We start from the raw sequence: 13,462 nt of genomic DNA on the forward strand, positions 1-13,462 counted from the left end.
GAAAGCTTTTGACCGGGTTAATCGAGAGCTGCTCTGGGTTAGACTTGAGGAACGAGGAGTCACGGGCTCTGCGTTAGATGTCATCAAGCGCTGCTACAATCGGGTGGAAATGCGAGTCCAGGTTGATGGAGCAAAAGGAGAGGCGATTCCCTCCACCCAAGGGGTCAAGCAGGGTTGCCCTATGAGCCCCACGCTCTTCGGTTTTTTTGTCGAAGGTTTTGCAGATTACATCGATGCCCTAGACGTCGCACTTCCTGACGCCATGGCGGCCCATGACACCCCTAGCGTTGAAGGACGTCGAGTGCCCCTATCTCTCTATGCTGATGACTTGAGCCTCTTCGCGATGTCATTGAGACGGTTGATGAGCTTATTACGGGCACTGCGGGAGTGGTCAGAGGCTTTCGGTCTCACTGTCAACGTGCAAAAGTGTGAGTTATTGTTTTTTCACCCCAATGGTCAGGTTAGAAGGCAGGTCTATGCTCTCAGCGGATACAACCTGGTCACCATGCGCGCACTTGAAGAGGGGTTACCGATCTTCCGTCCGGTCACTTGGAAAACACGCGCCCGTTATCTGGGGCTGCACTTCGGACCAGACTCGGGTTTTGTGTCTTGCACGGATGAGCTGTTCTCGGCTGGCCAACGGGCCATGTTTGCTCTGCGTAACAAGCTGCGCCGGCAGGGTCTGCTGCTACCTAGCGTCGGCATGAAGTGTTTCAATGCGCAAGTTCGTTCTGTCTTATCATACGGCTCGCAGGTGTGGGGGGCTGACCAGGTTCTCGCGATGTTGGACAAGGGCTATCCGGCTAACGAGGCACCGCGGTCATGCTATTTCGATGTGGCTATACGAGACCGCATGGTCAAGCTCCAAATCTTTTTCATGAAACAATTGGTAGGGACTTCTGTACCACCCCTCCAGCTTCTGTTCATGGAGCTAGGTCAGATGCCGCTACAGCTGCACTGGGCTGAATCCGTATTTCGCTTCTGGAATAGTTTGGTGGAGGACACTAGTAGCGTATACCACAGCGCCTTTCGTCAGGAAATTCGTTTGGCGTTAGTAACGAATTTACAGTTTGATGGTTGGGGATCCAAAGTCATTCGTATCCTTAACCACTTAGAGCATGACTGGGGTGAGGAGGCAGTCGGGGGAGGCATTGATATGAGGGTTAGACGTTACTCGGCTTGCAAGCTTGATGTCGAAGCGCTGATGGATACCCTTAGGACACGTGTCAACGACGACTGGGCGAATGATAGGCTAGCTGTGGACCCTAGAGTTTTCGTTACGGACGGTAGGAAGCCCGGCGTGAAGATGGGCCGCCATAAGCACTGGATGGGGCCACTGAAGCCGTACGCGGGTTATATCCCCCCGGCGCATCATCGTGCCCTAATCCGCTTTCGTTTGTGTGTCTCTGACCTGGCGGTTAACAGTGAGAGCAACAGGGCTAGGGAGCACCGCGTGTGCGCTGTGTGTCGTAGTAATGGTGCTATTGAGGATGAGAAACACTTCCTGGTAGAATGTCCGGTGATTATGTCTGCGCGTCAGAAGATCTGGGACCTCGGTGTGCCCGTCAATGCGAACATCCGTGATATCATGCAAGTGGATGATCAGCGTGGTCTTGCAAAGGCTATTTTTGAGATGTTTCGCTCCCGGCATGAGCACCTAACTACCTAACTTTCTCGGCGGTAATAGGCAATTGTGTTTCAGAGTCAAATTGACGCTGTTCTTTCTCATAAACACCCGTTTTCTTCTTGCGTAAAACTTTCCTTTTTTGTTGTTTGTTTTGTTTGCTTCGTTTACTTTTTCTCTTTTTTTCTTTTCCCTATCGACGGCGCTGTCAAAGCGGTTCATGAGCCTCCGGGTTCGTTTGGGCCGTACGAGCTCGCTGAAGCTTGTAACATCCATCCATCCATCCATAGAACATATGTGGTCCCACCGCAATTCTATCGTCCCCTTCGGCCATTAGTCTCCTTTACCACTTGCTTTGTCTGAAGTGCGAGGTAGGATGGTGCTTATAGGCGTTCTGGCAGCCCTTCAGCCCTCGGCTTCTATTGGGCGGTTTGCAGGTATAGATATGCACCCCCACGACCATGTAACACACACACACAGACACACACACACACACAGACACACACACACACAGACACACACACACACAGACACACACACACAGACACACACACACACACAGACACACACACAGACACACACACAGACACACACACACAGACACACACAGACACACACACAGACACACACACAGACACACACACAGACACACACACACATCCTGATCCTACTTGCCAAGGCGAGAACGCATCAGGGCGGTGTGGACTGTTCTCGGCATACTCACCTTTAGGTGCCCTATTTGACTTGCTATCATCGGGCGAGTACTCTACTCCTCATCCACATTTTATTGCGGCAAGTGGTGATGCCTGGTCTACCCTAGTTCCTGGTCTGTCCAAATTCACATCCCTCTCCGTCTACTTTGGAAAGCCCCCCAGGTCCACTGCGATCTCCGGCCGTTCCCAGTCTGCCAACCACCTCCTTCGAAACTCCTTCAGCAGCGCATCGACCGGGAGCTCCAGTCACACAGTTATCCGTGCCTTCCCTCCTGCATTACTGTGCCCCTCGTGTACGTGCGGTCTGTTATCAAAGCCAAGATAACAGGAGGTTCCGAGCACCTTCCCTGCCCAGAAGAGCCCACGCGGTCGCCCTGCTTCAAAAGCCATGCCGCGATCTTCGCCCTTTCATTAAGGCCCGCGCAAGCGTTGCGTAATAACTTGTCCAAAAAAGTAGCGATGTTTCTGCGAAAAAGTTGCCTATTGATTGGGAGGTAGCTTTGAACCCCTTTGGAAAAGCTTCGGCACATCTACCATTGGATCCACCATGGATCTCCCCAAGCTCCCGCGGATCTTCTGATCCATTTCAGCCCCATCTTGTCAGGAGCGCCGCATTCTCTCCTCTCGTCCTGACCCTCTTCACTACCCCCATCTCAGCCATTCCGTCGCCTGTCGTCTACCCGTTGTCCTTAGTATCTCCCAGATAGCCTCTTGGCCCCCTCACACCTCTGCACCGTACGACAGTATCGGCCGGACTTGGACCTCAAAGCCCCGCAGCATGATGTCTGGGACCTGAAGACGGCTCGTTTTATAACTTGGGGAGTAACGCAAGTGCTCCGTGAATGGTGTTTTCGTATATCATGGCACCAAGAAATTGCTTCCCCTGGCTTTTGTGACGGCAGAAAAACAGCAGCGTTCCCTTAGGCCTTAGGCTAGGACCACAGCGGAGGCCCTAGTGACTGAATACGGATTATCAAAGGTACGATTTGATTATCACGATATACACGAGAGATTATCTGTTCCCTTGTTTGGGCCTGGACTGCAGGGATGAGAAGAGGATGAGGAGGATGGAAGGACAATGGTACGGAAGTGCGGTCGTGTGCACTGCCCATTTGAATGCACAGGCACAGGTAGTGCCTCAGGGCGACATCCTTCAGGCTTAGGACAAGGGCTTACGTCCGGGCAGGCTAAATCTTATCAGACCGGGGTGGAGCGGAGCGCGCCCGCCGCATGCAAGTCAGCATCCTGATGCTCATGTCGGACGCCAGGCAAAATCGGCTCTGTAACTTGCTATTTTATTTCTGTAATTTATTGATAAATATTGCTGTGACGATGTGCATCGATGTGCATTTGGTTGTGGCTTGTGTGTTAAAGCGGTTGGTACACAATTCCTTAATGGTGATCTTTTAGTAATTTTTGATCATGCATACATCCTTGCGACATACTGAAGGTGCGCGGTGCGCTGGGCACAATGTCTCTCGACCATCGTTGCCTTCGTACGAGCTTTTCTCGTCCCACTCGGTCAAACTGCCACCCTAAGCCGTCCGTGCTACTCGGCATCATTGTGGCGCTAACCCGTAAATGAAGAGTTTATTTCTGGCTCCATTATGCCACTGACAGAAAACGGAGGGTGCAAACAGTTCACAGTGCGAACACGGAATTGCACGTATTTTAGCTTATTCCAGCACTTTATGCCCGTTTAGTTCTTAGGGAAAGCTATCTTAATGCAAAGTCCTGGATACACATACAGTACCGTAGGTCCGGTGACCGTTGGGTATCGATCGAAATTTGCAAAATGTTAATATTGACTAAAATATTATACGTTATCATCGAATTAATATGTGTACCGGCTTGAAGGCTTGCATCTCCGACGTGTATGCGTCCCGTAACAAGGTGGAGTCGCCCCGGTGCACGAACTGCAATGGATTATCAGTGGAATAATTACTACAGATGTGGTATCATAGGTTCCAAACAGCTTCAAGGTACGTTTCAGTATTTGCTCTACGTCTCACGCACTTCAAAATGATTGGACGGCCTTGCATAAAAAATGGCGTATAATCGTAATTTACAACTGCACATATGAAGCACTTTTTCGAGCATGTCAGCAGAAAGTTATCGTTGCTCCTAATAAAAATTGCGCCCGCCAGTAGGGCGTCGCGCCATGTCATCTGAGACCCGCGCGAGCTCCTGAACTCCGAAACAACTAGCACCTTTATTATCGTCCCTATGCACGGCAGGTATATCTCCATCATCTACCTTCTGTTTTGGAGCTTGACTTCCCTTTGCTGCCGCCCCGGCTGTGGCCGCATCCACTTGTCTCTCGATGTTACCAGCCCTCTTCTGCGCCTTCCCAAGGGCCCCGCCACCGCTATCATCACTTCCTCTCCATCTCGGCGCGACCATCTTACTGCTGTTGTACTGCATCTGTACGACGCGTGCTTATGTACGGCCGAGCAGCTTGTCTGCGGCCACTGAGGTGACAGTATCCACAGTGCGATCGCCGCCGCCATCCAGGAGCACCTTCCTGTCAGCATGCACAAGTCGCGGCCACCCACCATCACACACCAGCCCCTCTTGGCCAGGAGCGTCAGCGTCTTCGCCGGCAATAGTTCAACCCGCGCCGTCGCAATATTGGCAACACATCGCAGCGCCAGCTCCAGAAGCCATGAAAACCCGTCGTCAGCAGCAGGAAGCATTAATGAGCACCGCCACGCCGTCACCAAGCACGCCTGAAAGCGGAATCGTATCCCAGCCGCCTCCGTCGCTGCTGCTGCCCCCGGCATACCCCGGTCCGGCGGCGACCTTGCCGCCACCGCCCTCAGCACCCCAGCTCTTGCCGCCACCGCTTGCACTTCAATCAAGCCCTCCCTTGCCGCCAGCTCGGGCCCCAGCTCAACCACCGGTAAGCCAGGGGCCGCTGATTCCGCTGGCCCCATCACCGAACGCCCCACCGCGGCGGGCGCCGCCTCTGCAGGATGCACCACCCTCAACACCAGCCTTGGCATCAGAACCGCCCGCATCACCAGCCTTGACATCACAACCGCCCGCATCACCAGCCTTGACATCACCACCGCCCGCATCACCAGCCTTGACATCACCACCGCCCGCATCACCAGCCTTGACATCAGAACCGCCCGCATCACCAGCCCTGACATCAGAACCGCCCGCATCACCAGCCTTGACATCAGAACCGCCCGCATCACCAGCCTTGACATCACAACCGCCCGCATCACCAGCCTTGACATCACAACCGCCCGCATCACCAGCCTTGACATCACAACCGCCCGCATCACCAGCCTTGACATCACAACCGCCCGCATCACCAGCCTTGACATCACAACCGCCCGCATCACCAGCCTTGACATCAGAACCGCCCGCATCACCAGCCTTGACATCAGAACCGCCCGCATCACCAGCCCTGACATCAGAACCGCCCGCATCACCAGCCTTGACATCACAACCGCCTGCATCACCAGCCTTGACATCAGAACCGCCCGCATCACCAGCCCTGACATCAGAACCGCCCGCATCACCAGCCTTGACATCAGAACCGCCCGCATCACCAGCCTTGACATCAGAACCGCCTGCATCACCAGCCTTGACGCCACGGCCTCCGGATCCAGTTGCGCCGCTTCAGCCATTCGCCTCCACTCCGTCGCCAATTCTCGCCCCCGATCCACTTATGCCCTTACAATCGCCCCTCACCGGGGCAGCACCACCACCTCAACCACCATCACCTCAACCGCCACCATCCCCTCAACCACCATCACCTCAACCACCACCATCCCCTCAACCACCATCACCTCAACCACCACCATCCCCTCAACCACCATCACCTCAACCACCACCATCGCCTCAACCACCATCACCTCAACCACCACCATCGCCTCAACCACCCACCTCACCTCAACCATCACCGTCCACTAAGCCACCACCCTCACCTCAACCACCGCCCTCATCTCAACCACCACCATCGTCCCCGTTGGCGTTTCAACCGCCTTCACTGCAACCACCACCAACTACTTCACCACTGCCCTCGCCATTGCCGTCGCTTCCGCCGCGGCCTTCCCCTCCGTCGCCGCCGCCGCCATCACCACTACCGCCCTTACAAGCCGCACCGAAACCTGCACTTCCGCCGCCACTACCATCACCGCCGCCGCTCAAGGTGATGGCGCCGTCATCTCCACCACCGTCAACCAGTCCGCCTCCGCCGCGACCGCCGATGCTGTACAGTCCACCGCCGATGCTGTACAGTCCACCGCCGCTGCAAAATCCTCTACCACCTATACCTCCACCACACCCGCCCCCACCACTTCCGTCACTGCCAATGCCAGCTCCGCCGCCTCAACCGCCGTCACCCACAGCCTTACGGAGCCCATTACCCCCCTCCCCAGCGCCCATTCAGCGGTCTCCGCCCCCAAAAACGCCGGCGTCGTACCAACCCCTCCCGCCGCTGCCATTGCCACCACCGCCGCAGCCGCCGTCACCACCACCGCCACCTCGGCCGCCGCCTCCTCCTCTGACAGAAATTCCAGCAGGCTCCAGCTTCACCTCCTTCATTGGTGTTCCCACAAGGCCCTCAACATTGAGACTCGAGGTGAGCCCCACCGAGTTTTACCACGCCACTCGCTGTAGCAGAGATCCAGCCGGTGTTAAACAACTACTACTAACACTTCACTACGCAACGACCATACCGGGCACACACAGCAAAGCCACAAAGCTACCTTATACACCTACGAACCGCTGCGGTCTTTTTAAGTTAACCAAATTATTTATGAATTATTAAGTTACCCAGGTTACCAACCATCTTGACCACCGTGTCTGTTTTGGCAATCATACATCACTCAGACAAACAGCCTTAAGCATCAGAGCGAGCAAGCGGAGGGAGCATTAACAAGTCCCGACCCGTAACCTGGGGGTATGTGTGCCACTGCGCCTCGTCATGACGGTCGTGCTGCATCCGCTGCGCATCCGCGTGTGTGTGTGTGTGTGTGTGTGTGTGTGTGTGTGTGTCTGTGTGTGTGCATGCCCACTAAACACAGATCATCTCAGGACGAGTGGCGCGAGCCCTGGGACTGAACTCTTCATCCGTCGCCACCACGATCAGCGGGGTCTACATAACCACGTTCTACCGGGTGGGGGCCGGCAGTAGCAGCGGTATCAACGCCGCTGCTGCTGCTGCCGGGCGGCGGCGCCGGGCCGCTGCCGCCGGCAGCGGCGAAGCGGGTGCATCAGGTCGGACCCGGCGGCTGGCGGCATCGGAGCCGTGTGTGCCCTGTACGGCTGCCGTGGAGGCGGCACTGACGTCGGGACTGTGCGCGCAGCTTCAGCCAACCAGATGCAGGTGCTGTCGCTCTCGCTGTTGCCCGGTGTTGGTGTTGGTGTTGGTGTTGGTGTTGGTGTTGGTGTGTCGGGGGATACCCATCCTCTTTGCTTTCGTTTCCTGCAACAATCCTTAGGCCATGCAGGCTCTTTACCTTTCTCGCTTTCATGCTACGCTCGCCTGTTCTCGGTTATTCCTTACTCCTACACGCTTCTCCCCTCCATGTAAAAAAAAACCGTTTTTGCGCCACGTATCCGTGAACACATGGTCGACGAATTGCTCCCGCAACTGCGCTGCTGCTGTATGTACGGCGGCGGCCAACTGTCTCCGTCTGATGGGTGTGTCACTGTGCCACTGTGTGTTCATTCCTGCTCCGCAGTGACGTGGCCGTGTCCTGCATGATGAGTCAGAAGGCAGCCACCACCGCCGCCGCCACTACAGCTTTTCCGGTGCTGCCGCCCACTGTGTCCACCTCATCCTCGTCCTCCAGCAACTGCACCTCAGTGCTTTCGGCTATGTTCCCTATCAACAACGCCACGTGGCAGGTGAGTTGCCACCGTAGAGTTTGCCGACTGTTGCCCCGAGTAACTGGGGCTTAGGGTTCGGGGCTTTGGCTGAGGCTTTGGCTTTGACTGAGGCTGGGTATAAGGCATCAAATGCCCGAAATACGGCTGGTGCGCCAGGTCCCGGTCCCATCCACTTTCAGTGTCAGGTGGTCAGATGGTCAGGTGGGGAGCAGGTCCCCGTCGTCGTCAACTGGGTGCAGACTTCATATCCACTATCATTACCGTCACCATCACTATCGTGTTCACCCCAACACCATCGTCACCAACACCACCGTCACCATCACTATCGTGTTCACCCCAACACCATCGTCACCGACACCATCGTCACCATCACTGGTGCAACGGCCGCCGACTCGAACAGCCCATTTCACGCAGGGGCGTCCGTCTCCAGCGCCATGCCCTTCCTGCTTCCCTTTTTTTCCTCTTACAGCTTGTGCATTGTCTGTTGCGTGTTAGAGGGGCCCAGCCTTCTTCTTGCTTTCACGCCATCGTTCTGGCTCCGAAAAACATCTGTGTTTTCTGCTGATGCTTCTACTTCTCTCTGCTGCTGTCCTCCTCCCTACTCTTTTCACATCCCTCCCCCCCCCTAATCACATCCCTTTCCCCCTACCCCACATACATACATACACACACAGTCGATACTCACGAGCAGGCTCCTGCAGACGCCGGTACGTACGGGCCAGGCAGCACCAGGGGGCCCAGGGCTAGGCAGGGAATGCAGACGCCATGTGCAGAGCCCCTAGAAGTGCTTTAGGGCGTAGTAGACAGAGGCTAACGGCAGAACCAGTGCCGTGGCCAGGACCAGCGCCTTTAGCGAGGTGCAAGCAATTACGGCAACAATTACCACTACCTTACTGCTGCTCTGCATCGGGCGCTGGTTCTCTGTTAGCGTATTGTCCATGCGTGTGTATGTGCGTATGTGCGTATGTGTATGTGTGTGTTGAATCTCCTGGAGTTCCCCCCCCCCGTTACCACCCTCCAAAGGTGTTGTAACCAGGAGGGGCCCCAATACACACTCGGAGCCCTGATTAGGGGGCCCAAGGGCCTTCATTGCAGCGGTGCTGATCTTGTGTTAATGCATTTACGTTGGATGTGTGTTGCATGTTGGCGACAACAAGGGTGTTCGTATGCATGCATGAGCGCGTGCTGCTTGCACAGTGTATGTGTGTGTATGTGTGTGTATGTGTGTATGCATGCACTGTGCAAGCATGCAGTCCGGCAAAGAGAGCCCATCCCGGTGCCTTGCCGCTGCTGTCGTAGATTCCCATCATCGGTGGAGACTACGGTACGGCGTCAGCCCCCACCGCGCAGGACATCGCCGTGTCGTCCAGCTTGAAAACCGTTGTATCCAACACAGGTATATACATACATACATACAGGGCCATTCCCCCTTTTCGCCAACCCTCGCTCCACGTTTTCTTCGCTCTTCCCATCCTTCCCTTCCCGTTTTTACACTAGCAGCCGCCAAGAACACCGAGGTCATGGTGAGCGGGGCGCTGGTGGGTCAGGTCGTGGCTTCCTCCTTGGGCCTCACTCCGGATCAGGTGAGCCAAAACAGGCAACAACTAAGTTCATGCAAAAGCCAGCTAGACAGGTATCTCTACAGGTGTGCCTAGTTAGGCAACAAACACCTGAGCAGGCAAGCAAGGAAAATTCGTAGTAAGCAGTCAACAGACAGTTCAGGTGCATGCTTTTGTATGCTGATTGAGGCCTTGAAATACTTGGTGGTGATGGCGATGGTGGTAATGGTGGTGGTCTAGGGAATAGGCAGCAGCCCGATTAGGCAAGACCCGATTAGGAATGCGGAGGGGACGCTGTACAGTCTTCCTGATTTCGATAGATAGAGCTACCCATCTGCATACATCATCAGAAGGTGCAACATCCAACTTAGGTGCGGTCGTCAGGACTCTTTTATCTCGAGATGTAAGGGAGGTGGGAGGAGGGCGCAGGCTGTGGTGCCGTCACGACATACGCCAGCTCATCACGAGCGGGTACAAAGTTGGTCACCACAGTAGGGCCCCCCCAATAAAACCCTTTACCTCCGTACCTGTGTCCAGGTAGCGGTAGGTGGCATCACAGTGAACCGCAGACCCCAAGGGAAGAATACCCCAGGGTAGGGCAGGTCTAGATGTCGTACCTCTTCAACGTCCTTCCCTGTAGGGGAACTGTAGGGGAACCCCCCTTCGTCATCTCCTGTCTGCATCCACGATTACTGCCTTTTGAAATTTTTATTATCAAGGCGTGCCAAAATATCATTGAGTCCGTGACCACCAACTCCACCACTAACGACCAGGCTGTCATCCTGACCAGCGACGGCGGAATCACGTGGTACGACAGTGGTGGCGGCAGCGGTGACAGCAGCCTGCAGGGCGCTGCTGCTGCGGCGCCGCCGCCACCCTCCCGGGGCTGCTCGCAAGGCCCCAATCTGGGACGCCTCTGTGGAAACGATGCCGTGGGCGCTATCTCGGGCATCGTCGTTGGTGGCCTAATGGCGTGTGTGCTGGCGATGGTGCTGCTGTTGTTGGCGTTACGAGGGCCCCGCCACCGCAGTGCGCGTTACGAGACGCCGCTGACGATGGTTCCAACAGAGCATTGGAACGCAATGTATGCAGCGGGCGTTACAACAGCAGCACCAGCAGCTGATGCTGGCGTTGTTGAGGGTACCACGCCATGGCGAGAGCAGGCGGTGCGGCTCACTGGTGCAGGCGTTACGGCAACAGCCACAACAGCAGCCAATTTTAGTGCAGCAGCAGCAGCAGCAGCAGCCGGTGCTGGTATTAGTTCTCACGTGCTGGCATCTCGTACACCGCAGCGAGTGTCACCTTGGGGTTATGGACACGGAGCTCTCGCTGCCGTACAGCAGCAACCCGCCGGTGTGGTACGACAACCCGGCACTGGCAGCTATAGTATGGGCCTTATGGAAGGGCTGGTAGATGCTGGTGGAGCCGGTTTGCCGGCGTTCGGCGACAATGCAGGCGTTACGACCATAGAACGGCCCATTCCAGGCATCGACCTGGTCGAGGACGGCGGCCTGGGAGCTGGTTTTTCAGGGGCTTTGGCGGCTGCTGCAACAGCACCTGTTGGGAGCCACAACAGTTGGCTGAGGGCCAAGCCGGCCGGCCTTGCACTAGCAGAAACACAGCAGGCAGGAGGAAATCCTTACGTCGTACGTCCGCTGAGTACGGCGGAGGGGGGCGGGCCGGGCGTGTACAGCATCTCACGGCGTGGGGCTGCTGGACCCGGGGCATACGTGGTAACGCCACTCGCCGCAGGGAGCCAGGGGAATCCGGGTAATGGTGGAGGCGTTGGCGTTGATGGCAGGTTGATGGGGATCCCTGCCGCCGCCGCCGCCGCCGCCACCGGCGCAGCTGCCAACGCGCCCGAGGCCGGCATAGGCCACTTTGGCCGCAGCCGCAGCCTGGGATCGTACGGCATGGGGCATGCGTTACGGCCATTCGGCCCAAGCATGCCGAACATGGGCAGCCTGCCTAGCATGGGGGGGGTAGTGGGCAGCTCTCCGGGAGTAACGCTCGGCGGCGGCAGCACCGGCGGGGCCCGCCCACTGTCCCCACTCGCCCCTGCCACCAGGCATAGCGCTGGTGAGCTGATAGGTGCCAGTGGCATCGGCGGCGGCGCTGGCCGGGTTGCGTACGGCAGGCTAGGAGACGTGGAAGAGGAACCAAATGAAATCCGGAATGCCATAGATGGTAGTTATGGTGGGGTGTACGATGCCGTACCACTAGGCTTCGCCACCAGCGCCGCTGCCGGTGCCGGGTATGATAATGATCGTCCCTGGGAACCGACACCGCCAACATCACGTGCGGCTGGACTGGCCGCTCTTGCGCCCAGCGGCAACGGTGGCGGCTTTGGACAAGCTCCCAGGCCGTACGCTCGTACGGCAACTTGGGGTCCGCATCGCGGCATGTGGCCGGAGGCTATTGACGCTGGCTTTTCCGGCCGCTGAGTTATCGCGGATGAAAGGTATGCAGCGGAAATGCAAGGTTTGGATTATGAGCTAGTCACCAGCAGCGGCGTATTGCGTTCGCTATGTTACTATTGCATGAGCGCGCGGGAGGGGGGAAAACATCTGTGGAAAGCTCATTCCACGTATGTTAAGCTGCTAGCATTGGCAGAACGGCAGGTTGCGACTGACGCACGGCGTACTGTGTGTGTTTGGAATAACCGTGCATACTCACATTTGCAGCATCTCGACGCAGGTGTGCTTGCTGAAGGTGTGTTTGCTGCAAGTGTGCTTTGCTGCAACTCATTGCAGACCCGGGTCCCGGTCTGATCTCAGTCTGAGATGGATAGTTAGTACCTGGTTGAAGTTGCAAAATCGGGTGGCGGCGATGATGACCTGGGAGTGAGAAAGGAAACGTCAATTTCCTCACCCGGGAGCTAAAATGTCACACGGGCCCGGTCATCGCTTCCCCATGCTATGCTAATCGCGCACCATTTCATGCAGCATGCAGCAGGGCATGTTGATGCATGCAGGCCGGAGTATTGCAAGCAGGAATCCGTGCTGTTGGTTGTCGGTTGGCGTTTCGTTTTCCCAAACGGCAAACATGTACACGGTACACGTATGCATACAAGTCTGACATGTGGGGTAAAACCCCAGCACAACAGCACACATCAACCGAATGCCGCTGTAGCAGTTGAATCCTTGTTGAACAAAAGTGGTGGTGCTGTTGAACTACTGTTAGCTGCGCTGCAATGCAATGCAAAACATATGTGCATATGCATGTGCGCGGTGTAGTAGCTACCGTGTAGTACGGCACAGTATGGTGTAGTAGCTGCCGTGTAGTACGGCACACACATCGCCTATAAATACGCACTAATAAGGCGCTCTGCCAGCATTTAAAGAGGCCTTTTCAGCGGCCAGATATATCACGCGGCTGCTGCACGCGTGCGTGTGTGCGTGCGCGTGTTTTTCTGCGGATTTGCGGTCTTAAAATGTCTATATATATGTGCGTTTATATGGTGTGTGCGTGTGAATCAATAGTTTTCCTCTGAAAGCTTCATGAACATGACGCGTGTCCTACGTTTATAAGTCCTTGGGTGGTCCTAGTGAAAGAGGCAAGCCGTGCCGACCGGCAAAAGCAACGTCAGAAAGCAACTAGCAGCAGTGGCTGTGGATACTTGCGACCTGCGGCGACCTGTGTGAGAGCAGGAAAGAACCGTCCCGGGCGTATCACGGGGCATCATGTGTGTATGTATGTATGTATGTCCCTGGGTG

At 56.0% G+C, this 13,462-nt stretch overlaps 1 protein-coding gene across 1 annotated transcript; it reads left to right on the top strand.

Annotated features, from left to right (window-relative positions):
* Positions 1 to 5,035: 5,035 nt before the first annotated feature.
* VOLCADRAFT_91543 (uncharacterized protein) lies at positions 5,036 to 12,190 on the top strand (the record flags this gene model as incomplete). The annotated part of the gene is made up of 10 exons (XM_002950947.1): positions 5,036 to 5,239; positions 6,815 to 6,934; positions 7,380 to 7,681; positions 8,040 to 8,205; positions 8,862 to 8,894; positions 9,487 to 9,583; positions 9,688 to 9,770; positions 10,284 to 10,339; positions 10,387 to 10,912; positions 11,039 to 12,190. 10 exons carry the CDS (start codon positions 5,036 to 5,038, stop codon positions 12,188 to 12,190), a joined length of 2,739 nt encoding a protein of 912 aa, XP_002950993.1.
* Between the last annotated feature and the right edge of the window lie 1,272 nt (positions 12,191 to 13,462).

Source organism: Volvox carteri (assembly GCF_000143455.1).
Source record: "Volvox carteri f. nagariensis unplaced genomic scaffold VOLCAscaffold_21, whole genome shotgun sequence".
In the NCBI taxonomy this organism is placed as follows: Eukaryota; Viridiplantae; Chlorophyta; class Chlorophyceae; order Chlamydomonadales; family Volvocaceae; genus Volvox; species Volvox carteri.